This window comes from Henckelia pumila, unplaced genomic scaffold, assembly GCF_033568475.1.
Source record: "Henckelia pumila isolate YLH828 unplaced genomic scaffold, ASM3356847v2 CTG_461:::fragment_3, whole genome shotgun sequence".
NCBI classification, from domain to species: domain Eukaryota; kingdom Viridiplantae; phylum Streptophyta; class Magnoliopsida; order Lamiales; family Gesneriaceae; genus Henckelia; species Henckelia pumila.
In genome coordinates this window covers 12,005,205-12,033,146 of record NW_027331831.1, presented here as the reverse complement: position 1 = coordinate 12,033,146, position 27,942 = coordinate 12,005,205, and the positions used below count along the sequence as shown (strand labels likewise).

Below are 27,942 nucleotides of genomic sequence, written 5' to 3'. Positions count from 1 at the left end.
TTGTTGCTCTATAAGTACTTGCTAGCATAGAGTGTGGGAATTAAGAGCAAGAAATGAGGGACGTAATCAGGATTTTGTATTTTGGGGGGGACTGAATTCATTATTAAAAAATTAATGCGCCAAAATATATAATAAATTTAACGGATAATATTTCAATGAATATACAAAAATATCGTGTATTAATAACAAAATTAACCCGTCATACAATATTTTGTGAAATAACATAAACATGAGTTGTCAAAGCATTAATAAAAAAATCCAAAATAATTAAAAAAATTAAGATTTTGATAATAAAAATCGTATGCACAAGACAATATTTTCGCACATCAATATCTTTATTAAAAGCACCTAATAAACTTAGTACAAGAAAATGTATCATTTTTAACAAAATCCATTATCAAACATCATGCGATTCCATAACAAAAAAATTTCAAATTATATGAATATTTTACAAAATATTGGTGCATTAAAGCGGTGGCTAGCCGTAGACCAGTGTCATTCAAGTAGTGCACCAGCAATAATAAGAGATGAAAAAAAAAGGATTCATGAAATTAAATAGTGATGATGTCGATTTTTTACCTCGGGTTCGGTCTGGTAGAATGGATCCTCCAAATCCTTAATGAAGCAGGTCGGGTCGGGTATGACGGAACTGCACAAGCAACAGCTAGGTCAAAGGGACGCCGAAAGTGTTTTTGGCGTGACCCCTCCGATGCCTAAGTCAGTATCTTGAAGGCAGAGAGTATGATTAATGCGAAAACTGGGAGATAAGAGTGCGTGAAAGTAAAAGTGAGTAATGAATGTGTGATGAATAATGAGTAGTGAATAATGAATAATAAATAATCACAACCATAACAGTACCTGTATTTATAGGGGAAAAATAGTAAGTTACCTAGTCGAATTATAAAATGTCATGGACTAGGACTCTTCATTCATTGGTCCCTTTGTAAGCCTATCTCTATCTCGTGAATATTTGAAAAGATCCAGGCTTATCTCATATATATCAGAGTCCTACTTGAACTCAAAAAGAATACTTGCGACCCATTAGAAACAGCCTAGATCGACCCATAATGACCAGCCCTGGTCAAAGTCCAACATAGCCCAAACTGGGCTGGACCTTGACATGTTGGGCCATATCGGGTAGACCCATTATAAACGGGCTCAGGTTGAAATATTTTCTCGGGGTAACAAATAGGTATCGAGATGGGTTTAAAAGGATAAATGATTTTGAACTGAAGTATGTGAAACATTACAAATTGAAATTATATATGGGTAATACCCAATAAAAAAAGGGGTTGGACTGACTACTATATATATGGGTAATACCCAATAAGGAAAGGGGATAAACTGGGCCCTTCTTGTGGTCCGTCCCTGGATGCACACGAGCGAAAGCTCCGGTCCATTAGAGCATGAAACCTCAGGAACATGTGAATTGAACGAGAAAAAGTCAAACGTGACAACACTAGAGTTTGGGAAGTGAAGACCAAGATTTTTCTTATGCATGTGTAAGAGCACGCCCAACGAGCGAGGAAGGAAGCGCGTCTTCCTCGCCCATTTTGATTCATCGCCCCTCCAAGGGCAAGGATTTCGCATGCGAAAGTGATGGATCCCGCGCAGAGGTGAATCACATTATTAATTAAAATAATAACAATTTTTTTAATCAAACGACCAAAAAAATCTGACCTCTTTAAGTTATTTTAAAAAAATGAAAAAAAATTGAATGTCTGAGATGATTTAGTCATTGTAGATTAACGGCCAGATTAAGCCCAACTAATTTTTTTTTTATGCCCACATTGATGATATGATTATAAGAGATAGAAGGTATTAAAATAAATAGAAGTAAGATATTATATTCATTTGGTTCGTGTTTAATAAATGTAATCCTTCTTATATATTTTATGCACTAAGCCCCCACACAATTGTGTTTCTTTTGTTATACTATACCAAGGTGAAGTCTATTGCAACATGCATCATTGACCAATATCTTAGTTATGTTAGGAGTCAGTTGTGTTGCAGTATAGATAGTCATAAACAATCTTGATTGTTGCTCTATAAGTACTTGCTAGCATAGAGTGTGGGAATTAAGAGCAAGAAATGAGGGACGTAATGAGGATTTTGTATTTTGGAGGGTTGAATTCATTATTAAAAAATTAATGCGCCAAAATATATAATAAATTTAACGGATAATATTTCAATGAATATACAAAAATATCGTGTATTAATAACAAAATTAACCCATAAGAAGATCGTACAGTATTTTGTAAAATAACATAAACATGAGCTGTCAAAGCATTAATAAAAAAATCCAAAATAATTAAAAAAATTAAGATTTTGATAATAAAAATCGTATGCACAAAACAATATTTTCCCATGTCAATCTCTTTATTAAAAGCACCTAATTAACTTAGTACAAGACAATGTATCATTTTTAACAAAATCCATTATCAAACATCATGCGATTCCATAACAAAAAAATCTCAAATTATATGAATATCTTACAAAATATTTGTGCATTAAAGCGGTGGCTAGCCGTAGATCAGTGTCATTCAAGTAGTGCACCAGCAATAATAAGAGATGAAAAAAATAAGGATTCATGAAATTAAATAGGTATCGAGATGGGTTTAAAAGGATAAATGATTTTGGGCTGAAGTATGTGAAACATTACAAATTGAAATTATATATGGGTAATACCCAATAAAAAAAAGGGGTTGGACTGGGCTACTATATATATGTGTAATACCCAATAAGGGAAGGGGATAAACTGGACCCTTCTTGTGGTCCGTCCCTGGATGCACACGAGCGAAAGCTCCGGTCCATTAGAGCATGAAACCTCAGGAACATGTGAATGGAACGAGAAAGAGTCAAACGTGACAACACTAGAGCTTGGGAAGTAAAGACCAAGATTTTTCTTATGCATGTGTAAGAGCACGCCCAACGAGCGAGGAAGGAAACGCGTCTTTCTCGCCCATTTTGATTCATCGCCCCTCCAAGGGCAAGGATTTCACAAATGGATCCCGCGCAGAGGTGAATCGCATTATTAATTAAAATAATAATAATTTTTTTAATCAAACGACCAAAAAAATCTGACTTCTTTAAGTTATTTTAAAAAAATGAAAAAAATTGAATGTCTGAGATGATTTGGTCGTTGTAGATTAACGGCCAGATTAAGCCCAACTAAATTTTTTTTTTTAAAAGCAGATTATTAAAAATAAAAATAAGTAAGAAAAAAATTGAATTTTCTAAAATTAACCTCAATACACCTATAAAAATCCACAATTTCTTTCACTTGAATTCCAAAAATTTCACAATTTATTCAGAACTTTTGTTTTTTGTTTAGTATGATCAAAGCTCAAATGATATATGAGCAAGATTATAATCATTCATGGTCCGATGAAAAAGTTGGGGAAAATTAGCATTTTAGTCCTGTATGTTGGCTTCATTTTGGTTTTGGTCCTGTATATTGGCTTGTTTTGGAAAAGATCCTGTAATTTTGTTTTTATTTTGAATTTAGTCCTACATGTTGATTGTTTTGGTTTTGGTCCTATAAGTTGACTTAATTTTTGATTTTGGTCCTATACAAAGTTATGTTTTGAAAAAAAAGTACAGGAATTTGGATTTTTTTTGGATTTGGTAATATTAGTTGACTTGTTTTTTTATTTTGGTCATGAAAAAGATACGATTTTGACCAAATTAAGCTCGGTTAAGTTAGAATAAGCGCCTATATTTTTTATTTTAAAATAATAAATTAAATTTAGAATTTAGAAGTTGACTTTCCAACTTCACCGCTTAAGCTTTTATAATAAATATTTTTTTATGATTTTATAATTAAATAAATTAGGTTTAAAATTTAGATGTTGACCTTCTAATTATTTTTTAAAATTATGTTCTAAAAGGTACAATAACTTGGTTTTTTTTTTTTTTTTTTGATATTTTTCCTCCGTCGCCGAAACTGGAGGGAGCAGCAAAATTTTGCTTATTTGCAGTGTTCTAAAAAGCACGCTTAAGCGGTGATTAAGAGTGATAAAAGTGAAACATACCTAAAAAGCTATGCTTTCGAGAAAAGCGGAACAAAAAAAGTCAACCATAGTTGAGAACGATAAAAAAATATATTAGAGTGTTACTTTTTAAAAAAACAAAAGTATGTTTTAAATATATTTTTAGTTTTTTAGCTAATTTTGTTAATTTAGGTTGGAGCTTATTTATATGATCATTAATAGGTGCTAAGTGGGCGAACACTTAGTGCCAAATAAATAAAAAAATCGAAGTTACAGTTGAGAACGATATAAATGAATGTTTGTTTGTTAATTTTTAAAAGAACAAAAGTATGTTACATTTAATACATTAAATTAACATATTTTAGATTTTATTAAATTATTTAGATTAAAAAAAGTTTAAGCGTAAAAAAATATTTTTTTATTAGTTAGTTGTAATTATCTCAAACCAATAAGCAGATAAAACATGAAAGAATAAAAAATATTTATTACAAAAATAATTAGAGATCAACTTCTAAATTCCAAAACATGATAAGATACATGACGAAAACCAAAAAACAAACCAACTTACAGGATCAAAACCAAAATAAGTCAACATATAGGACTAAATACAAAAAAAAAATCGAGTTACATGATCTTTTCCAAAACAAGCCAACATACAGGACCAAAACCAAAAAGAAGCCAACATACATGACCAAAATGCTAATTTTCCCGAAAAAGTTGTGTTAGTATTGAAGGATCAACAAAAATTGAAGACATGGTGGTCGTTTGATAAATTCATAGATGAACGCTACGAAGAATATGAAGAATATTGATGTGAAGAATCTCCATAATATTGATGTGAATAATCTCCATCTCCTTTCTCCACACCATCTGATACACAAACAGTCGAATAATGAGACGACATGCAAGAAGTGAGCAAAACCATTAGACCGATGGACAGGAAGGTGAAATTTTTTGTATTTTGGTAAATGAGATTCTACATGTACATACACTGTCCCAAAAAATATCTAAAGGTGAACATGTGTGTCCACAATTTTTTCAATGAACTCCGCATATAAAAAGTTTGACCCGATCTAAATAAAAGTATAACGCCCATTCCATTCTGGTAATGTGAAGCCAGAAACCAATGAACTCCTCTAGTAGGTTGAAACTAGAGAAATGGTTTGAGAATTTTTAGATTTGTTTCCGTTCATGTTTCAAATCTATATTTATGCAATTTTGGTATATTATTGTTTTTAAATCTAGAAAAATATGTCCACGCCCTTACTGAACGATGATCAAAGCCTTTACTGAACGACGATCAAAGCAATCACTCCTTACTTTCCCTCCGACATGAAAGTAAAATGGAAGAAAAAGAATCTGCAGAAGTTTGAGCTGGTGAATCTGCTGAACTACTAATGTTTTGAGATTTCCTTCAGTTGCCGTTAAGTTTTGCAATTTTTTTGTGCAACTGTTCAATTTCGGTTGAGATATTTTTATGCTTATTGTTTCAGTCTAAAAGTTGTAAAACAGTTGGTTTAATGAATTAAAAGTTCAGTTCTGAGTTTTATATTGTTAAGGCTCAGTACTTTTGCGAGTTTAGCTGCTAAATTTTCAAGAGTACTGCCTATGCTCGTGCCTCGTAGACTCGAGGCGCGAAGATAGTTAATCCATGAAACAGAACAGTAGCTGCCATAAGGGAGAATAGGCATACACAAATCATGATAAAACAGCAGAAGGTTACCTTGGCCCAAAGCTTATACAAATGATCAACAAAAGAAAAACAAGGTTTAGTGTTTTGATAAAAAAAAAAAAAAAAAAGAATGCTGTAAACTACTGAAGTTGAGCTTTAGCAACTTCGAAAATTCAGGAGATTCAAACAGCATTTCTTACGAAACAATGGATGTTTAATAGATCAACAACGAAAATTTTGACATAGGAACCATGTGACAAAGACAGATAATATCAAGAACTTGTAACATGGCAAAAACCAATTACTTAGGGGAAACAATTTCAACATTACGAAACAAAAATAAGACAAGACAGAAACCAAGGTCAATCTATTATAATTGTAAGTGTCAATCTTTCGATATAAATACATGATGATAAACAAAAAAGTTCGGAAGAAACCATAACAGCAAGAATGATTGATGGAGATGGATCATGTGGCGGAATGATGCATTGAGCTGAAAGAAAAAAACTTTGACGTGAATTATCGTTCAAAAATCTCATCATGTCAAGTGAAATACACTAACAATGATAATCAATAATAGAAAATGCAACATAGAACGAACAAGTCATAATGCATCAATGCAAGATATCATTCTGCAGGTTCAGTCTTCGGTAGAAGATTTTTCATTCTGCAGAGACTTTAAAAGTCCATATGAGACTGTTCCGGCAACAAACAAGAAAACCGTTGGGGTGAAAGATGGATACAGATACTTTACAAAGAAGGCATCCCATGATTCGGGTAGAAAACCTGCAAGCAGCAACGACGTTACAACAAACAACACAAAGCTACGAGTTCTGAGACATGGACTCATCATAAGACAAAATGGTGTATCATTGGATTTGGGCCATTACATGTGTATGCAAACAACATAAAGAAATTCTGCACTTTGCATATGATGAGGCGGCTTGTTCTCAAATATAAGAAGTCGATGTAATGAAAGATGTGGCTAGTTCTTATAAAATATATTAGTTTCATCAAAACATATGAACTTCTGGTGCTGCTCAAAAACGATTTAGCTTACGAATTCCAGTCGACATATCCCGGAGGTTAAAAGTAAATGCAAGACAATAACTCAATTCTACAGCATTTTTTTGTCTTGAAACAAGATTGAGCACCTTGAATCTAATACATTCACATTAAATTCTCAAGAAAAATTCAACAGCCTCAATTCATAGTAACAAGAAAAATAAACACCACGAGAACTATAATCTGCCAATACATAAAAGAACTGTAATTGGATTAAACTTCAAACTAATCACATCGATTAAAAAATTCATTTTGATTACTGTATTCGAAACCACACCTGAGGCAGAAAGAGCAATGCCTTCAACAAGAATTATCGCGCCGAGGCCCAACCAAGCAAGTAAAAAAGCACTCTCGTTCTTCGTCAGCTCCTCAACTTTACGCGCCTGCTGCGGCGACGCGAAGCTGGGTTTTTCCACCGGATCTCGGCGAATAATGTCTCTTTTCCCCTTCAGCTGCTTCTTCTTGGCCGGAACATCTGCAGAAGCAGGAGCCGAAGCCGAGGAGCCGAATCCCCTCGCCGAAGATGAGTTTCCTGGATTTTCGGAAGATGGGTTCGATGTAGATTCTTCTTTGGAAGAATCTTGCTGAGATTTGACACAAAATTTGGCGGGATTAAGGTGTGGTTTGTGGAGGAGATGCGGTTTATTCGTGAATAAAGATGAAGAGTAGTGGAAGATTAGCGCCATTTTCAGTTTACTTTGTATAGATTTTCTTGGTTGGACATTTGCTTTAATCGTCAAACGGAACCTCAAAGGCCCGGCCTATTTTTTTTCGCTTATTCGATCAATTTCCATTTTGTGTTTATAAAAGTTGGGTTCGGTTCGATTTTTTTTTTTTAAAAAATATTGTCATAAAATTTGATGTTCAATCGATTAATTTTGAAATCAATAGCATCAACGAAGTTGATAAAAACTTATATTTGATAAACTATGTCATAAATATAAACTATATAATTAAATAACTTCAAGAGGTGTTTAAGTTGATAAGTATATGAACATGGCAAACACTCATATGAGACGGTCTCAAGGGTCATTTTCTTGAGACGGGTCTCTTATATGGGTTATCCATTTAAAATTATTATATTTTATGCCAAAAGTATTACTTATTATTATAAATATGGATAGGATTGACCCGTTTCATTTGTGAAACCGTCTCACAAGAGTGTTACTCTATGAACATATGATCACTAATTAGAGTTCGATTTTCTTTTTCAACACCTTGATTGACAATCAAATAGAAATAAATTTTTCCCGTATATAGAATATGCAAACTTAACTAATATATAATTAATAACAATCGTATGTGGTTTCCACATGCTCAGATAATTAAGAAGATAGAAACACATACGAAGATTTCTCATAGCTCAAACCATTAAAATTAAATAAAAATACTATGGAGCTTTGATGACGTATTGACATACAATAGTGGTTATTATGAGTTAATCAACTATTATATAATAGATTAATTGTAAAAGTTAGTGTCCTTTGACATGTGATACGAGCATATATATTATTATTTTTTATATGTGTGAAACGATTTCTCTGAAAAAAAAAATCTAGCGAATATATTAAAATTACAAAATTATCAAAATGAATTTGTTATAATAAATTTTATGTTATTGGTGATATGATTATTTAAAAATTCAAAGATATAGACAGAGATAATTTTTTATTATTATGATTAATAGTTGTAAATGACATGCAAATGTACTAAAATATGTTTAAATAATATTTCTTATTCAATCAACAATGACTTTTTTTGTTATCGGTGATTGGTGAAGTGAGGTAATTTTGGTTTTATCAATAAACACTACATTGACTTCAAATTTAATTACTTAGTCGCTCAACTTTAAAAAAAATAATAATATCAGTAACATCTATACTATAGTCAAATCAAACGATATCAAACGTGTTACTTTTCAAAACATATAGATATTACAACCTCAAAAAAAATACAATATATTGTTTCCTAGGAAAAAAATCGAATGCCCCCACTTGGGTTTGTAATGGCCCATGCATTCATCATGGGAAAATGGGAATCAAGAAAATTTTCCACCTTTTATATATGATGATACAAATTATCAGCTACCCAAATAACGCATGAAATCAAAATCATTTCAATCCCAGCCAAATAACTCGGTTGTCCTTGCCAAGATGCTTCAGTCGAATCAGGTTCGTCAGGACAAAGTAACTTTGCTCTTCTGTTCACCTGTCCATCTTGTTGTTCAAGAAACCACATCTATTTCTTCTCGACTATTGTCACACTTAATCTCTAGTTCACTAGCTTCATCTCCTCGCCGAGGCTCGTAGTGTCAGGGATGATGCCTCCATCCAGATTTCTTATCACAGAATTCCCTACGAGGTCGTTCAATATGATGGCTGGATCCTTGGCTCCACCATGCTTTAAGAATTTCGATCTTAGAGCAGATCCTGCATCTTCTGATAATGGGTCTTCCTCGAAAATATTTTTCCATATTGTTGCAGCAAAGCATTTGGCATACAGGTAGCTGTAGTAACCTGCAAGTTGAAAGAAGAGAAGGAAAACAAAATTTCAGTGCGGCTATAGCACTCTAAGGTAGTGTTTGGGATTTAGGAAGCGCTTTAGAGCTTGTCCTTCACAAAATAAACAATACTAAATCCAATGGAACATGCAAACTAGACGGTAGATGTGCATAATTTCTGTTCTCGAACCTTCTATGCCTAAAACTCACTAATGTATTAGGCAGATGAACATCCAGAGATCGCAGCAGTACCTGCACCATAGGTAACAAGATGACTGAATCTCGTGTGCCAATGAGTTCCTTCCGCGTGCCTCCAACTGGTGTGCTCTCTTTTCAGATCCGAAACTATAGAAATTGTATCTTGGATTGAAGAGGGCTGCATTGTGTGAAGTGTTTGATCGATCAAGGCATAAAAGATCTGGCACAGACGCAGGTAAAAGATCAAGCATGTCAGTGTGTAATCTGTAATGGACATAGTGAATGGTAAATCCATTTGAGCATTGGATAACAAACCTGGCGTTGCAATTCGGTTGCAGCAAACATTTTTTTTGCTCCTATTAGCGATTTTACCAAATTTTCAGGTATTGGTTCACCTGTTGAATAATGCTTTGCAAATGTCCTTAAGACTCGATAATCCCAAGCATAATACCTGTCATACACAATACAAAGAAAGAAGGGTCAATCATGATTCATGCACAAGGTAGGGCTTGTATTTTTCCATCAGATAACGGCATGAAGCTTAGATAAACATTTGACATGTAGCTGAGTAGTTTTCAAACTGCAAAAGGAAATGAAGCCCACTCTAAAAGACCACCCACCCTCAATATTAGTATTTTACTTGCTACTTTGAGTAATCATGATGCCATACAATGCAGAAATTTTGGAATTGTTGTCTTAGTTTGTACATTTTTAGTTGCAGCGCCTAGAAACAACATCCACTCACTCAAAGAGATTTGAAGGTGTTTCTGCAAAATCAAGAACGACCCTGGTTCCAGAAAAATGTTGGTAATCCTGACAGAGAAACCATTCAGAAGAGTTACTATCACGCGAGTTCATGGTTGAGTTAAATCTATTCGACTCAGGTAAAAGGATAAACTTTACCGTTCTGGAAAGCAATGAATGAAGAGCATGCCCAAACTCATGAAATAGTGTTTCTACATCAGAATGGTGTAGCTTCACAGAAGCAAAGTTTGACCCTGAAAAATTGCAAACCAGCGCTACAATCTGCCAAAAATCATGACGAGATACTATATCTGTAAGCACAAGAAAAAAGAATAATGAACACAGATTGGTATCAATTATCTGCCAAATCCTATATGTCATATGTCAAAATAATCATCTTCTCTACAAGCTTGTAATTCAGAAATGTCCACCCAAACAAATTTCAAATATGCAACTGCCTTTCATGTTCACCTTTTTATAATACTAGTAGATGTTCCAAGATTCATTCTGACTTGAATTATCTTCCATGCAGGAACAAGTAGTGAGCACAAATCAAGGAACATGCCAACTTCACGAATCACGTATTTTTAATTGCAATTGTATCATTTTTCTTAGTATTGCCACATAATTGTAAAATAAATAAAAGGAAGGAAAAAACGGAAGGCAAGGCAGACAAAATGTTTGCATACCGGTACTTGGTATTCTATTTCTGAAATCCGGCGCCCCCCTTTGATAGCAAAATGAGCACAGATAGGATGCTTACCCTTTCTTGATTTCAAATCAAGGTACAAATACCCTAAGTTACCCTGCATCATTGTGTATATTTAAAAATGTAAGGATGAAATTATGCTCAAAGGTAGCAGATGTAGTCATGTGGATGCCACATTCACTAAAATAAAGCCTGTTTCTTTCTGAGAAATGTGGAGAACTGGAGCTACATAACACTACTTCCATATATTCAACCAACACAATCGGAGACAAAAATGATGAAGTAGCATTACCAGTATCTACATTGGCTCTATGGATACAGATTAGAACACTTTACCGTTGATGAAATTCACGAGACATTAGATTCGAAAGCTTGATTAGCAGATGAGCAGTTACAGAAGCAAATGTAACTTATTTAGGCAATAATATTTCAACAGGATGCATGAAAAACTGGCACGTCTTCGCGTAGTCTCAGGAGTCAGAAGAAATGAAAAAATAACTGGGGAAGACGAAGGCTATAAAACTACCAAGCAATGCAACATGAATGGGATCATTCTAACATATGCTGTTTGTGTCTGATATATAAAGATCATATAATTTGCTATTATTTATTTGCTTTTCTGACTGACTGGGTAAGGAAGAGCATGGAGTACATATGTTAAAGAGAAGGATCCATTTATGCACCTCATTAGGATGGAGAAGGGATAATTTCAACACATCTTGATGCCATGTTTCACCAGGGCCGAGTGGAACCTTCTTAAAATCTACACCAAATAATGACTTGGCCAGAACTTTTAGCCCCTCGATACATTGCGGCAAGGAAAAATATGACGCAACAACCTAGAAAATTATACAGCAACAGCTCATTGTCTTTGAATAACAAACAATAAAATTTAACACCACCAAAATCAGAGCAGGAGTTTTCAATCAGTAAAAATATGCGTAGGCTATTTCGCTATTTCACAAATAATAGCATTGAAATAAAATAAAACTATGATTGAGTTGATATTAGTTCAAAACTAGCAGCCAAGAAAATGCTCAGAAAATCTATCATGCATTTGTCTCCTTATTTTACAAATTTCTCTAGTTAGAGGGTAGTGGAAATGGACATTTTCTAACTCATAAAAATCATGGGCATGCTATCAAAAGGTTTATTAATTAGTTTGAATGGCATAAGCAACTTTAATTCAATGTCATTGCCAAATTCTAAATCTAGAGGCAGACAAAGCATAAGCCATTCATTGATAACATTTCCATTCACTATCCCGACCGCCATTGCCATCTGCAAATTTCGTTGCATTACTTGGAACATAATTGGTGCAAATTTCGTTGCACTAGATTTAAGCCAACGTGTAAAGCGACTCATTTATAATTTTCTGCTATACAAGGTTCTTCAGGCCATCCTTTACTACCCAAACCTCTGATTTGTATAAAATACCAATTTAGAAAAATTCATACTCTCTTTTCCCAGAGAAACTTTCAAATGCACGAGGTTCTTGCAGACAAGGAAAAACAAAGCATATTCCATATACAATCAACATGAACAAGGGATATAAAGAGCAAATTAACTGAGAAATCCAAATTGTGGGTTGATGATTTCATCATTCGAGTGAAGTATGCCTCATCCCATGGCTCAACATCTTCACCAAATAGAAATCCTTTACTCCTCTTAAAATTTGAAATATTCTTAAGCTCCTACAAATACGCAATGATCTGTCAAGACAAACAAAAATGCCTGCAGCAGTAATAGATAAGTTATCAATTTTAATCTATTATACATAAGAACTAACTAGTGGTGTACCTCTTCAGCCTTGAGTCTGACCATTTTACTCATGTCATTTAGAAAAGACCGAACAACTTCAGGTGATGAAGCCATATTATCCTTAAGAGTGAATTCAGCATAAGATTTACTTCCCATTATCTGCATATGATTATTTTGCATGAAAAGGAGAATGGTATTGATTTCAGTTTTCTGCAAGAAATGCTCAAGGTAACTGACATGCAAACAAAACGAGGTGCAAAAAAAAGTAGCGACTAGTGAGCAAAAAAAATGCATTTTGCGCCATGAAATAATCACAAAATCTAAATGTTGATATTCAAAATTAATCTTCTACACCTAAAACTTTGGATTTCATTCACTACGTACGTTACAAATCCACCTTGGTACCCAACCTCGTCACAGTTTGAAGCCATAGAAAATAACTTCCATCTTCAATAAAGTCAACGATTTCGGTTTAATATCATGCGCTTGCTAACCTCAGAGAACTCATGACGTGCCGCAAGAAGCTTATCCAGAACTTCCAGGTTTGCACGTGGAGCAGAATTTCCTTGGATGTAAGCCAGCTTTCTAACCTGGATAAGTCTAAGAGATTATCACCATTTTTTTAAAGATGATATAACGGCATGAGAAACAAAAACAAGTTGAAAATAAGCTTTTATCAACGATCGTGTAAAAAAAATCCATCATGAAAATTAATCCCATGCACCTATCTAAATTGCATAAGAAACGAGGAAATAACATAGTTTAAGAATTATCAACAGAATCCTAATCATTGAACTCGATTTCCCTAAAACACGTAATTAGTGAAAAATGAGGTACCATTTGCAGCTCTAATTACCTATTTTTCAAGAAGAAATCATCAGTCAACTAATTTTTCCCCTCAATCTGAAGGGGAAACTAAAGGCTTACTCAGAAGGTGAAACTCTTAGATATAAACAAATCCAGAAAGTACCTCAGAATCAGACGCCAACTGCAAAATCGAGCACAAAGCATCAGGTTCTGTCGTTAAACGAAATCCTCTCTCTTTCAAATTACAATCTGATCCTGTTGATCTCCTTGAGACCGCCAATGAAGGGCGGTCGATGGGTTTTGCGAGATGATGTAAATTTCTCGGAATACGTGATGCTGGGAATACATCCACGTGACCTGGATCATTGATAATGTTTCCGTTAAACCTGATCAAGAGACAATTACACACAAAATAATTTGCAATTGATTAGACAAATACAAACAGAATAAGTTCCAGAATTGCAACTCTACCAACACTAAAATGGTAGCACAAAATAATGAGAAAAAAGTAAGATCTTCTCCAAGAAGGGATATGTGCTTACTGTCTGCAAAGGCGAACGATGTCTATATTTAGCTGATTAACTCTGTCCAACTTTTCTGTCAAGTGAGAGACAATTTTAAAAAGTCAACTATAGAAAAAGAAGCAGCATATGAACAAGACAAATGAGAGTTACTTGAGAAGGATCAATACCAGGGCTGAGATGAATTCCACCTTTCTCCAAGTCACTGCGCAAATAATTTGCAGCCCTCACAGCTTCTACAGTAAGCATGTGATGATTGGTCTCAGCTTTTACAACAGCAAGGTACAAACTAGGATTTGAGTTAAGATACTGCAAAACAATTATCGGTTTAATACTAAACAAGCAAAAGCAAGAAGCTCGATATGTTAGTATGCTATCATCAGTTGTAAAGCTGTCAACTGTGCCAAGTCTTGTTATATCTTCTCTACATTGACAATTCAGAATAATGAAAATCCCATTTGGAATTTCTTAATGCTTAGCTACCTATTGTCCTAATCATATTTTTGGTAGACAAATCCTAATATCAGAAACTTACGTAAAGATTGGGTTTTGATGGTCCTCACAATTTTAAAATCACACCATATTTCCGATTTGGAAATCCAACGAAAAATTTACATGCTGTAGATAGGAAAATTCCAAAAATCATTTAATCAAGACCATCATTCCAAGAAAGCCATAAGCATTACCAACTTGCAACCAAGTTGGTATGATGAACATAAACCACTATCAGCAGTCACCTCACATGTAGATATTCGTTTATGCGCAGAGATGCCTTGCTTGCCTCCTCCACGAATTCCCTTCAAACAAAACCAAAACCCACAAAGAAAAAAAGTCACCAAACGTAAAAAAAATCAAGTAGATGAGCTCACACACTTAAGTAATAAGAGCTCACATATCTGGATGTGTATGCCGACAAAGCTCCGCAGAGTCAACAACAGTACAAACCTACCAAATAACAAGCACGCTAAGCACAAAACTCTCATTGATTCACTATCCACCCTAAAGGGAAAACTAAGAAGGTAAAGAAAACACACCGTATCAGATATCTCATCCATTGCCTTAATAATTTCGGGAGCTGAAGGCATTCCGGCGATATAATTCACCAGCTCGTTCGACCTAGCACCATAAGCGTAAACATTACACATACCGAAATCGAAATAAATTGGAAAAGTAACAAGAAGTTTTCTTTATTACCGATCAATTGCATCATCAACCATGCGCTGGAACCCCTGGGGAGTCTTCAAGTGGTCGAATCCATATAGACCAGTTTCTTTGATCAATGGAGCCCTAGCGGAGTGCAGAAGGCGGCCTGAGCAGCTAAAATACGCCGCGGGTCTACGGAGCAGACCTCGCATGGTTGCCTGTTTTCTGTTCCCTTGGGTGAGTGAATGAATCTTCAACACCGAGAGTGTGTGTGGTAGCTACACTAATTATATTTTATTTTATTTAATTAATATAAAGATTTAAATTAAATCAATGATCAATTATGTAAGCTTAATGGAAATTACACTCCTTCGTTAATAATAATAATATCATTAGTTTTTTAATATTTCTATAATGATATTATCAATTCATATTCACATTATTTATTTATTTTTTTAATATTTTTATTTTTTAATAACAATCTATTTCATTTCACATTATTTTTTATGATCATTCATACTATCAATTTATTAAACAAAATAATCATAATTTATTTTGATGTATTGGCAATATTTATAAATTAATAATATTTTCATAAAATTAAATCTCTATATATATATTAATAATTGAAGAAACGATAATATTCTTAATATATTAAATCAAAATTATAAAACGAAAAACCCCCAAATTCTGATATTATTGTTTCTCTTCTCTTCTCCCCCCAAAACCCTAGCAGCTTCACTTAACTATAGACTATAGATTCGCAGTCCATGAAATAGATACATATATATATATATATATATATATACACTATCGGCGTTTTCGCATTTCGCCGGAAATGGCGCCAATGGCAGTCATCGCCAGATCATGGCCGCTGATCAGGCGGCAGAACTTGAGATATGTTTCTACCTCCATCCACCTCCGCCAAGATGCTCAGCTGGCCGAGCCTCCGTCTTACACGCCGCCGCAAACGCCTCTGCCACCTAACCCGGCCTCCGGAAGTCCGCTATACAATGAGAACTGGAGGAGCCCTGTGGGCTCCGCATCCGCTGCCGATGCGGCGGTTATTCCGATTAGTTTGGGGTTTCTTCATCAAACTTCGACGTCGCGTATGCAATCGCTTTCTCAATCTCTGGACGGTCAGAGCTTGATGAATCAGTTCGCTGATTGGATGACCTCGCAGAGGTGGGCTGAAATGAAGCAGCTGTTTGAGTTTTGGATTCGGTCTTTGGATAAGAATGGTAAGCCCAACAAGCCGGATGTGAACCTTTATAATCATTACCTGCGGGCGAATTTGATGATGGGGGCATCTGCGGGAGAGCTGCTGGACCTTGTTGCGCAGATGGACGATTACGGGATCGCACCCAATTCCGCGTCGTTTAATCTTGTATTCAAGGCTATGAAACAGGCTGGTGAAGCGGTTGCTGCTGAGAAATTGATTGAGAGGTTTGAGTCTTTTTAGATATTTCTCCTTGGAAAAAGATGTTATCTTCCTAATTAAAAATTAACTTAAAAAGTTTATGATTTATGTTTATGACTTCACGAGTGGCAATAGATCTGATTGCAGTTTCACCTGTATTTGTCATTGTACTCTTTTTTTACTGTTGCTGGTGAAGCGGTTGCCGCTGAGAAATTGATTGAGAGGTTTGAGTCTTTTTAGATATTTCTCCTTGGAAAAAGATGTTATCTTCCTAATTAAAAATTAACTTAAAAGTTTATGATTTATGTTTATGACTTCACGAGTGGCAATAGATCTTATTGTAGTTTCACCTGTATTTGTCATTGTACTCTTTTTTTACTGTTGCTCTTTAGTTGATGCTTTCACGGAGGAATAAGCAGTGGTGTGGCTTCTTTGAGGGTTGACAATCCTACTTCCGGTGTACCTTATGTGTATAGGATTTGAGAAGACATGAATTATCTCTGACTTGTTGTAGTTTAGAGGTAGAGGATACAGAAACTCTTAATGTTAGGTCAAAAAGCACTCTCGATTGCTTGAGCTGCTAAGAAGATGTAAGTTTAAGAGCTGTTGGATAAACTTGGTCTCCCATTGTTTCTTTAAAAATTTTATGTCAGTGTTGAGCATGTATGTAGTATAACTGTAGTAATAGAAAATATAGAAGTAAAACATGTGTTGAATGTCTCTTGTATCTTCATTGATTGATTGGTTAGAAATTAGAATACACGGGTTCGACATGCTTTATAACTAACCATGCTTTCGTTGGTGATGGTTTTTTTTTTGTTTTGTAACTTTCTGTTGCCTCATGCATCAAAATATGATGATTGTTGTCCTGAGGCGACAGAGGCATGGTGAAAATTGTTGCACTTGGTTAGGTGAGAATAGAATGAAATTTGCATCAGAATTCAGAGGCCTTCAGTTCTCTGACTTTCTTTTGTTTCTTTAAGTTGGTTAACATAATTCTATTATTCAGTCTGTTTTCCCCCTCCCTATTCTATATTTCCTCTTCAAGTCAATCTTGTTTAGCGATTATGAACTAAATATGAAGATTCTGTTAGATCCATCCATGCTCCTTTATTATTTTATTTATTATTTATTTATTATGTCTTACAAAAGTAATTGTGTGTCTGTGTTTTTGTACGTTCTCCTTCCTGTTCTATTTTCTCATTCAGCTTCTTTTTAATGTTTCTTCACGTGAAACTTCTGCATTGCATTATCGTGGTGTTTTGTTGCACATAATCCTCTTTCTGCTGTTGTTCTGTATGAAATTTTATTACTTAGTGTTTTATTAATTGAAAACATTTTTACTTGGCACGAAAATAATATTATGGTGGGATTTATATAATTGACCCCAGGATGCTCCAAACAGGAATAGAGTACAAAGAATCTCTGCCTGATGATGAGTCTTATGACTTAGTCATTGGCATGCTCCTGTCAACTGACCAGATCGATTCTGCTGTGAAGTATATCGATCTGACCTTGAAATCTGGATATATGCTGTCGCTGAATGTATTCACGGACTGTGTTCGAGGCTGTGCTAGAAATGCCAGACTGGACACTTTATTATCAATTATAGAGAGATGCAAGGTGCTTATCCTTTTGACTGCATGTGTAAATTTTTATGTGCAGTTTGTTCAAGTACGCTGATGATTGACTTTGATTGCATGGTTGTTATTAGGAAATGGATCAGAACAAGTCTTTGTGCCCTCCTTGGGTTGTCTGCAATTACATTGCTGATATAGCAATGCAATCAGATAACAGCGAATTAACCTATTATGCTCTTGAATTCATGGCTAAATGGATTGCTCGAGGGGAGAAATCACGGCCTGCTGTGCATCTTTCTATAAATGAAGGATTAGTTGTCTCTGCCCTTGGAACTGCGAGTAGAACGTACAATTCTAAACTTCTTGACGGTTCATGGGCTGTTCTGAAGCGCTCACTTCGCAACAAGCAGGTTCCCGGTCCTGAAGCTTATCTTGCAAAGATATATGCCCATGCTAATATGGGGAATTTACAAAAGGCTTTCAGTACTCTACATGAATTTGAGAGTGCTTATGGAAACTCTCAAAGCGAAAATGGAGAAGACCTATTCTCCCCATTTCATTCTTTGAATCCTCTTGTTATAGCGTGTTCCAAGAAAGGTTTTGAGACTTTGGATTCAGTAAGTTCTTTTGACTAGAGTCTAGATGCATATTTTTGAGCTTTTGTTGAGTAGGAATAGTTAATCTTCGGAATTTAGGTAAAATTGCTTCTCGATTGTTTGTCTAGACAAATGCCATAGGTCGGATTACTGACACTTGCAATCTTGCATACTTGCATTTCACTTACATTAGATTTGAGTTAAACACCCTTTACGGCATGTCATATATGGCACAACTAGTTCCTTGTAATTTCACTACGAAAGTTAATGACGGAAGGACTGAAGAAAAGTGATCAAATCATCAAATATTCGACCTCATTTTATAACTTGTGGAACTGATAGAAAGTTAACCGTAGCATTAGAAATTTTGAGATGGTGGTGGAGTGGTGTCAAACAAAAAAATTACCTTTATCGAAAATTTGTGCCTTCTTGTCTGGTGGTGTGACAGACGATGCAAGTCAGTGTTGATTAAATTTGATGGGCATTTTTTTTTCTTTCCACAAGTGTATTTTGATGTAATCATTCCCTTAAGACAATCAGTACAAGTTTATGAAATTACAAGTTGTTTCCCTCATGCATTCAAATGAGATTCTACACATGCATGCACGTATATATCGGACAGATGAGCAAAATAATTATAATCGATAGGAATGTGTTCGTTGATTCAAAATAGTGAATCATGTTAGAAGGATTTCTGTTGCTAGAGCATTCCAAAAATTATCTCGTGAGAATATCTCATTGTTTTTTGTCTGAATGCTTGGGAGTCTTGCATGTAAATGTTAAAAGCGGGTAAAAAATTGAAAGCAATCTTCCCAGTTGTGAATGGATTTTCTGAACTGGGGAAACAGGCAAAATCTTTTGAGTGAATCCCTGCATATCTGGATAGAATATATTGATTCCAATGTCCTGATTATGTCCATCAATATTGTCAGCATAATTGAGTTGTACATCATGTAAGATATGTTATTTGAATGTACCAATCTCATGTTGGATAGAATATGACCTTTTAAGAATGAGAACAGCAGCTATTCTTGAGATGTTTTTGAGTTCCATTGACTTGTAGCAATGCATGTTACCCTTTTGCATGATATCTGTTTAAAGTTGTTATATCATCACTATGTCAATTTCTTTGCCTGCTAGGGGGATTGGAAGTACAAGTAAAAAAATTATTCTCAAAATGTAAAGCAGCAAGGTCACGGAGTTGTGGTTTTGTATTTTTCAAGCTTGGTACATATGCCTAAGATTTTTTTAAAAATATGGAAGAAACAAACCATCTAGGTCATTATGTGAAATCATTTCTTGTTCTAGCTAATTGCCCAGGCCTGAAAATTTTCTGCATTGTTTTCGGAGTTGAGGACCAAACTCAAACTTGACATGGAATCCTTTGCTGTGTATTTTCTGGTACCTCTATTGGATTTGCTTGATTTCTCATCGTTAGAGTGTAATGTGCCCTTAAAATGCTCTTTTAGTTGACTCTGTTTTTGAAGTGCTCGCTCAGGTTTATTATCAGCTGGAGAATTTAAGTCGAGGCCAACCACCGTACAAGTCTATTGCCGCCCTCAATTGTATCATTCTTGGATGTGCAAACGTATGGGATCTTGATCGTGCTTATCAAACCTTTAACGCAATTGATGCGACTTTTGGATTGACACCAAATATCCATTCATACAATGCCCTAATATGTGCCTTCGGAAAACTCAGCAAGGTAACTAGATGTGCATCTCTTTCTTCCCCTTGTGCACGACTGCGTAGTACTCTGTTTGGCCTATCATGCATTTGACACTAAGAGATCCACTTAAAGCAGATAATTGAGACGTGTTTTGAGGTCTTTTAATTTTTACTGTTATGTCCTTGTTATTGTTGTTATTTTAGAGATTTTACATCTTACAAGATTTGTTCTCTCAAAACTACTTGTGTAACCCGAGGATCAAACCAGCTACATTGTGATTCTTACAGAGTTGATGCATGTAACATATATTATCTTAGCTTTTCATCAATGCTAAATGTGTACACGGGTGACGGGACAGTTCCTTTAGTCTTGTTATCTAAGTCTCTCTCGTTATAAAAAGAAAATTATTTTTACATGTTTGTTCACTAAATCTCTCACGGAGGCTCTCAAGCTAAATCATGTTGGCTTGATATCAGTTGTAGTCTGTATGAAATCCATATTTGAACCAGAATTGTAAAGGAGTGTTGAGCAAAATACTGAATTCGTGTCCCAGATGAAAATAGGGTGTAAGCAATGTAGTCGGTCAATACTCAATATGCACTCAGAATGTGTGTACACACTGAATTAAATGCTTCCTTTGATCCAGCCCTGAATACTGTTTCACACTTTTATTGAATCAATAACAAGGCTTTTTGATAATGCAGAGGGATGAAGCTGTAAAAGTATTCGAGCACTTTGTTGGATTAGGCATGGAACCAAATATGATGACATACACTCTACTTATTGATGCTCATCTTGTTATGCGGGATCCTAAAGCTGCTCTCGCCGTGATCGATGATATGGTAATTTTCGCTTGTAATTGATCACAACATTCAGCTTTTACCAATTTTCTATTGAACCTAGCCCTGAACGGAATTCAACCCCTCAAAACAGGTACAAGCAGGATTTGAACCCTCTAAGGGAATACTCAAAAAGGTGCGTAGGCGATGCATTAGAGAGATGGACTACGAATCTGATGACAAGGTGGAATCATTAAGCAGGCAGTTTAAAACTCGAATGGGCACAGAGGTTCGCAGGGACCTTCTGTTTAATCTTCAGTACAGCACAGACTACACATGATAGTAAGTTTTCAAGATACGGTGGCTCGCAAAAAGATAGCTTTGTGATGCCTGCTTTTATATGTTTGTCTTATGCTTGACTATGTTCACAGGTCTCTGTACACTATGCGTAAGATGTAGGCTTTCGAGCTTCTTTTTTTTTCACATTTCCCAGCAATTCGGAAGATGCAGGCTATCGAGTTTTTTTACATTTGTCAGCAACTCGTGTTGTTCGTTGTTGGGCTCGCCTTTGTAAATTATGGAACCTCTGACCGATTAGTTTTCTTTGGCCTTAGCAGGATGAATGTTACAAGGCTGCTGCTTATTTTTCTTGGCTTAATGTACGGTACCATATCATTTCGTTTTGAGGAATAACATGCTTTAGAGGATTCATAATGAAAGTTAGATATTAGACCTTTCTCGCATTTTTGTGTGCTTGGATTAATTTGTGTAATGAGATGCCACATTTATTCACGTGGTTAAATATACACCCGAATTTTAACTAAACCAAAAATAGGTCCAAAGTCGAACCATGGCTTCTACTATCCCAATTAAATGGTGGCATCCCATTTTTCAAACTTAAAACCAAAAACGTTTTCGCCCCATTCTTCTGATCAAGTTAACCGGCAATTATCGTTTGTCATATGAGGTTGTCGTTCTGTAATTCATCTACTCAATTCTTGTCCCAATAAGAATTGGATAGTTATTTTTTCTTTCGATCTCGTACCCAATACTTGTCTGAAAATCGAATATAGGGAGAGAATATCCCGATAATTTTTCACCATGTTCAGTTTTTTGTCCAGAATTTTGTTTATTGTTTTTAAAAAAAAAAAAATTATTTAGAATTTTATTTGTTAAAGAAAAAGAAATATTCAATTATAAATATATAATATTAAAATATTAAGGATAATAATTCAAGATTTTTTCACTAAAAAAATTTGTTACTATTTTTTAATATTTTTTTTAAAAAAAATTAGAAACTTATATTTTTATAAGAACAATACTTTCAATTAGAAAAATATAAATGCATAACAAAATCATTATATATGTTTATGATTAAATTTGATGTTTAAAAACTCAAAGTATTGCACGTCACAACTAAAATCAAGCAATTTTTCGCGAAATTTGTTAATGCACAACCCAATTTCACATCAAAACTTGTGATTAACATATGAAATATTGTATTTTCAAATTTTTGTGGAAGAACGTCAATTGTGCACTAGATAACTATTATTGAAAAAATGTTTGGGATACAAATTACATTCAATTTATGGGTTTATCAGATAAATTTTGTTAAATAGATGAAGGATAAATTGCATATCTTATTCTACATTTGTTATAATTAAATAATTATAAATATGAACTAATCAAATTATTAATAATTTTTTAAAAAAAATATAGAAAAAAATAAAATGTTAGTTTGTTTTTCTAATATTCAATTATTTCAACAATACATAATTATATTCACGCTTAATCTGTATGAGATGATGAGATGAAACCCAATCAAAATATAACCCAATAGTTAATAAAATTTATTTAAAATATTACTTTGGATCGAGAATCCCTACATGAAAAGGATTTATTCTCGATCCCTCTCCCGATGTTAATCGGGACGAGAAAACGTCGGGTCGGGTTTTTTTTTGGACCGAAATAAGATGAGATTCGGAGAGTGTCGGGATTTTGATAAATTTTTCCAGCCCTAATTTTCTTCCGTGAATATTAACACGAAAATATGCATAAATAAACCATCAAAAAATATGATACGCCCGTCCTTACATATAAATCATACCGTCACCTTAAATATTCAGTTGATAAAAACAATTTCTCAGAAGCCAAAACTAAAGGTTTTGCCAGTAGCAACTTGTGGTAGTCTCAACAAAAGGGATTGTTGGCATCTCAAAAGTGGCCCCGTCTCGTGCTTAGATGAACCAACATGTTCTTGATGTATATTAATTGCTTCAGGTGAACTCAATTCCTTAATTCTGCAAAATAGACACAATAGCAATATCTTAGTGATAAAAGAACAGATCATTATCTTTCATCTCAAATTGTATCTCATGTGTATAAATAAAATTTTGCAAATGATCCAAGAAACACCTCTCATTACAAATAAAACATGGATTGAAACATAATTATGCGAGATCCGGATCGGAGGAAAAAAGGATTGGCAAGTTCGGATCGGATGACATTTAGTGATATCTTACCTCAGGCGGTTGTGCTGCCTTGGATTCCTCACCTTTGTTGTTCTCCTCACCTGAACCTGCCAACCAAGGGCAAAGAGCGATTAGCAAAGGCTAAAGTGAGCTACTCACTTTAGGACGAATTTGGCTTACTTTAATTTCAAGATTTTGAGAGTTAAAAGAAAAAAAAAACCAACAATCAGATATGTGAGCTGATAGATGAATTGACAAGTATACTTCTTTCCAAATGAGTTTTCAAGAAATCTATGTCCATGTATACAGTTGAAAATTTACATTAAAAATGATACCTTTTAAAACTTTGAAATGAGGTAAAATAAAGCACGCTCATCTTTCAAAAGAGAAAAATAGGAAATAAATAAAGCACAATCAAACATCATCAAACACCTTCAACTAAAGTTAATGAAGATGAAACTTCGGACGTTGAAGACCTGGTTCAGCGCATTAAGATTTTGGTTTTACGTTGTATGTATTCGAACTATGATGTTGTGCCTTCGTGGCTTTGTTAGCTTGCATTTCGGTTTATTGTAATCACCCGGGGATGCCCGGTGTAGTTGTACTTATACCCATTTACCTTTAATGAATTCTTCATTCATTAAAAAAAAACTAAAGTTAAGGTCATTAATCATTATTACTGGTTTTGTTATAATTTGAAAAAAGGTTTTCTATGATCGGAAACAAAAACACATCTTGGTTGTAATTGGATGAAGGGATTTGACACTATGAATTTTAAATCCCGAGATTTAAATCCATCTCATTGCTCGGATGAATTTTAAAAACTTGTGCAAATTCAGCGGTGATTATGAATGATTTGAAATCCCTTCAAATCCTTTCCCAAATCAAATTCTTCCCTCCAAATCAAATCCTTCGATGCAAGCGCAATCTTTGCAAATTTAAGATCATGCAATGACAGTTTTGTTTCCCGATGTTCTAAACTTTTGGATGAAAATAAGTGTACTTAAGATATGAAATTACTAACAATGCACTACCACTTACCTCCATCTTCAGGCAAATCAGAGGTCCAAAGAGTGAGATTGTCTCTCAACAGCTGCATTATTAAGGTGCTGTCTTTGTAAGACTCTTCACTCAATGTATCCAGCTCAGCAATTGCCTCATCAAATGCTTGTTTAGCCAAATGGCATGCCCTGACATTTTTGTTAAAACATTTGATTCCGAGGACATTTCAAAGAGTTAAGCACAAGTAACCACAAAAGACAACTCTGAAATTACCTCTCAGGAGAATTCATGATCTCGTAGTGGAACACTGAGAAATTCAAAGCTAGACCAAGACGAATGGGGTGGGTGGATGGGAGATCTGTATTTGCTGTGGCTGAAGCTGCCTACAGTTCATTGGAAAAAAGATAATAGCTAACGAACGCAGTTAAGCTAGCCATATTGACCTGATTAGTTAGTTATTTCTCTATATTGGTTTCTCAGGCACAGAGAAATGAACACACCTCATAACCCTTGAGTGACTGTTCAGCTGCTTCTTTTCTTTCCTGATCAGTTTTGAATTCAGCAAGGTAGCGGTAATAATCGCCTTTCCTGAATTAGAATATGCCAGAAATGAGTCAGTCGTGGCTGATTCATTGATGTTCCAGAAGGCAGCAAATCCAACATGATGAATAATTCATGCAAATACATATCAGCTTTGTTGAACTCCAATGATGTGCACATAACTTAACACACAGTCTCAAAAGTATGGCTTTGACCAGGCCAAATTTGGCAGAATAGTGACGCAATTTTGTTTTTCTCCTACAAATTTACGAGCTAGAGAAAAAATGAAATGCTAACATATTGTTTTCCTGGATCCTAGAGACTACATTTCTTAGCAAGAAGAAGATGATAAGTTATTCCAAGAATACCTGAAGGAATACGCTTCATTTAAACACAGAACCATTAGACTTACATCTTGTAAAAGAATACAGTAGCTTCTGCTGAACCAGAAGAGGGAATTAGATGCTTGTCAATGACTGAAAGAATATCATAGCAGATTTTGGATAGCTCATCCTCCACCTTCTGGCGGTAATCTTTAATCAGTTTCACATTGTTTTCGTTTCCTTTGGCTTCTTCCTTCTGCTCAATCGACGACATGATGCGCCATGAAGCTCTGCGTGCACCAATTACATTCTTGTATCCAACGGAAAGTAGGTTTCTCTCATCGACCGATAACTCAACATCTAGTTTTGCAACCTTTTTCATACTTTCAACCATTTCTGAGAAGAAAATTAAGTGTTATGTAACAGTACCATTCAGCAGGACCAGCAAAGTGGAAGAATTTGTTTGACCATTACCAATTAGCAAAGCACAATTAAGTCACGTAGTCACAACTTTCCATCTACTGTACACTAGTTGATTTGTAAGAGGAAAAAAAGTGGGAGGGGAGAAAGGCCTGCTTAAGATGTCAAAGAAATTCAATATCCTAACGGTTTGCAAATGAACGAATAACTGAATTCGAAAAAGAAACAGAGTAAACCTGTCGGGAGATTTTATTTCTAGCAAACTAAAAGCATCAAGAACGCATAATTCTGGTATCAACCCTTAATTTAAATATCAGACAACCAGCATCATGCTACTTGAATGACTAAGCAAATATTTATCAATGCTCAAAGATAGGCTTGGATAGACCTAAAGGCTATAAAGGAGCACAAAAAGGGCATCCTACAATTTTTTTTAAAAAAGCTATGAATTTTATACACGTTTTTTGGAAGTTTTAGTTTATGCACATTCAAAATACATTAGATCTCATCCACATATTTTCGTTATACAAACATTTCAGTCTATATTACCTCAAGCACATCTTCATGGAGTTTTACAGCAAAAAAAAATGACACACATCACCAATTTTCTCATGTACCCGGCTGTCCTCCTATTCCAACCAGCAAACACATCTCGCATGCACACACATCAAATCAAATCTAAAAAAAATGCCGTAAATATTTTCAGACACGCGGATCCATCAGAAAAACCACTTCCTCCCCACTGACAACAAGCAGAAACAATGATCTACACGAGGCAATTCAATTCAATTCCACATCCTTACAGAACGCATATATCATACACAGAAACGGAAATCATACATTATACGTGACCAAACAACGTATATATATATACACACATATAGAAAAATGTAGATTATACACAAACATTTATACCATCGTAACGCTCGGCCTGCTCCGCGAGCTTAGCTATGTACACCAGAGCCTCTCTCCCATTTTCCGTCGACATTTTTCCCCGAAAAATGAAACAAAATCAATGAGTCAGGGAAAATTGAGAGCTTCGTTTGGGCATTTTATACAAGTTGTAAATATAATGTATTTTTCTGTGGAGAATAGCGAAAAAGGGGGGAAAATGGAAGGTGAAGAGACGTAGACGGTTGGATTGGGGCACTTGCGTAATTTCAGGAAAGATGGGGAGTGAATCGTGGAATTATGGAAACCACACTGGCACAAGAATACACGTGCGTGTGTGTATATTATTATTTGTATTATATAAAAATATATGCATTTATTTATTATATTTCAAAAATTCGTGTACTATAAATAATTTATGTTTAATTTTTTAAAAAAGAATAATGATATTTTTAGAAACAGTAAAACGTATTTTTTTTATATGAATTATTAATAAATAGATACATGAACTATGGACTAATAAATGAATACGATTTATCTTTATCAATAAAAGAATATTGAGAAATAAAATTTATATGTGTATTTATTTATATTTCGAAAATTCGTGTATAAGTATTTTTTAAAAAAAATTATTTATGTTCAGTTTTTGAAAAGAAAAATGATATTTTAAGAAAGAGGAAAACATATTTTTTATATGAATTATTGATAACTTGATACACATGAACATGAAATCATGTTATAAATGAATACAATTTATCAATAAAAAATATTGAGAAATAAATTTTTGTACCTATTTGAATTTGACAACAATTATTAGACTTGAAAAAATTGAATTTTTAATTAGATCGCGTTCCAAATAAACAATTTGCACAAATTCATGTATAAATCTGTCGATTTGTCGAATTCATATATCAAAATATCTTTAGTTGTTAAGAATTAAATGTTTTTGGAGATATATTTTATTATTTTTAGAGAAAATTAAATCATTTCCTTACTGTCGAGACGCCGCAACAATTGGTGTTTTAATTTATTTTTTTCTAAAAAAAGTAAATTAAATTACTGAAAAGCTTATTATACATTTTGTCCCCGAATATTTATATAATATTATATTATTAAGGCCGTTGGCTAACTAAGTTTGG

The 27,942-nt window shown here is 34.4% G+C and overlaps 4 protein-coding genes across 7 annotated transcripts; 1 reads left to right on the top strand and 3 right to left on the bottom strand.

Annotated features, from left to right (window-relative positions):
• Positions 1-6,024: 6,024 nt before the first annotated feature.
• On the bottom strand, positions 6,025-7,493 carry LOC140872296 (protein LPA2). 2 transcript variants are annotated; one of them, XM_073275118.1, is made up of 3 exons: positions 7,007-7,493; positions 6,266-6,450; positions 6,025-6,157 (listed from the first exon to the last, which is right to left on the bottom strand). In XM_073275118.1, the coding sequence occupies exons 1-2, from the start codon at positions 7,413-7,415 to the stop codon at positions 6,305-6,307; spliced, it is 555 nt and encodes a 184-aa protein (XP_073131219.1). In that variant the 5' UTR covers positions 7,416-7,493; the 3' UTR covers positions 6,025-6,157; positions 6,266-6,304. The 2 variants fall into 2 exon arrangements, with proteins under 2 accessions (XP_073131219.1, XP_073131218.1); XM_073275117.1 differs by lacking the exon at positions 6,025-6,157 and having other exon boundaries at positions 6,208-6,450.
• Positions 7,494-8,638: 1,145 nt separating this feature from the next.
• On the bottom strand, positions 8,639-15,362 carry LOC140871719 (mitochondrial intermediate peptidase, mitochondrial). Of its 3 annotated transcripts, XM_073274383.1 has the most exons (17): positions 15,164-15,362; positions 15,004-15,085; positions 14,862-14,914; positions 14,712-14,766; positions 14,140-14,278; positions 13,991-14,045; positions 13,612-13,834; positions 13,136-13,231; positions 12,681-12,800; positions 12,449-12,574; positions 11,564-11,719; positions 10,861-10,977; positions 10,331-10,453; positions 10,173-10,240; positions 9,743-9,878; positions 9,482-9,647; positions 8,639-9,245 (listed from the first exon to the last, which is right to left on the bottom strand). In XM_073274383.1, exons 1-17 carry the CDS (start codon positions 15,322-15,324, stop codon positions 9,001-9,003), a joined length of 2,121 nt encoding a protein of 706 aa, XP_073130484.1. In that variant the 5' UTR covers positions 15,325-15,362; the 3' UTR covers positions 8,639-9,000. The 3 variants fall into 3 exon arrangements, with proteins under 3 accessions (XP_073130484.1, XP_073130485.1, XP_073130486.1); XM_073274384.1 differs by lacking the exon at positions 15,164-15,362 and having other exon boundaries at positions 14,707-14,766; positions 15,004-15,018; XM_073274385.1 differs by lacking the exons at positions 14,862-14,914; positions 15,004-15,085; positions 15,164-15,362 and adding an exon at positions 14,505-14,587 and having other exon boundaries at positions 14,707-14,735.
• Positions 15,363-15,802: 440 nt separating this feature from the next.
• LOC140871457 (pentatricopeptide repeat-containing protein At1g26460, mitochondrial) lies at positions 15,803-21,908 on the top strand. The gene is made up of 7 exons (XM_073273981.1): positions 15,803-16,558; positions 17,924-18,155; positions 18,247-18,729; positions 20,207-20,413; positions 21,082-21,219; positions 21,311-21,498; positions 21,588-21,908. The coding sequence occupies exons 1-6, from the start codon at positions 15,951-15,953 to the stop codon at positions 21,494-21,496; spliced, it is 1,854 nt and encodes a 617-aa protein (XP_073130082.1). The 5' UTR covers positions 15,803-15,950; the 3' UTR covers positions 21,497-21,498; positions 21,588-21,908.
• Positions 21,909-23,187: 1,279 nt separating this feature from the next.
• LOC140871589 (14-3-3-like protein GF14 iota) lies at positions 23,188-26,985 on the bottom strand. The gene is made up of 7 exons (XM_073274169.1): positions 26,828-26,985; positions 25,582-25,888; positions 25,130-25,217; positions 24,903-25,012; positions 24,669-24,817; positions 23,679-23,734; positions 23,188-23,456 (listed from the first exon to the last, which is right to left on the bottom strand). The coding sequence occupies exons 1-7, from the start codon at positions 26,898-26,900 to the stop codon at positions 23,451-23,453; spliced, it is 789 nt and encodes a 262-aa protein (XP_073130270.1). The 5' UTR covers positions 26,901-26,985; the 3' UTR covers positions 23,188-23,450.
• Positions 26,986-27,942: the final 957 nt, after the last annotated feature.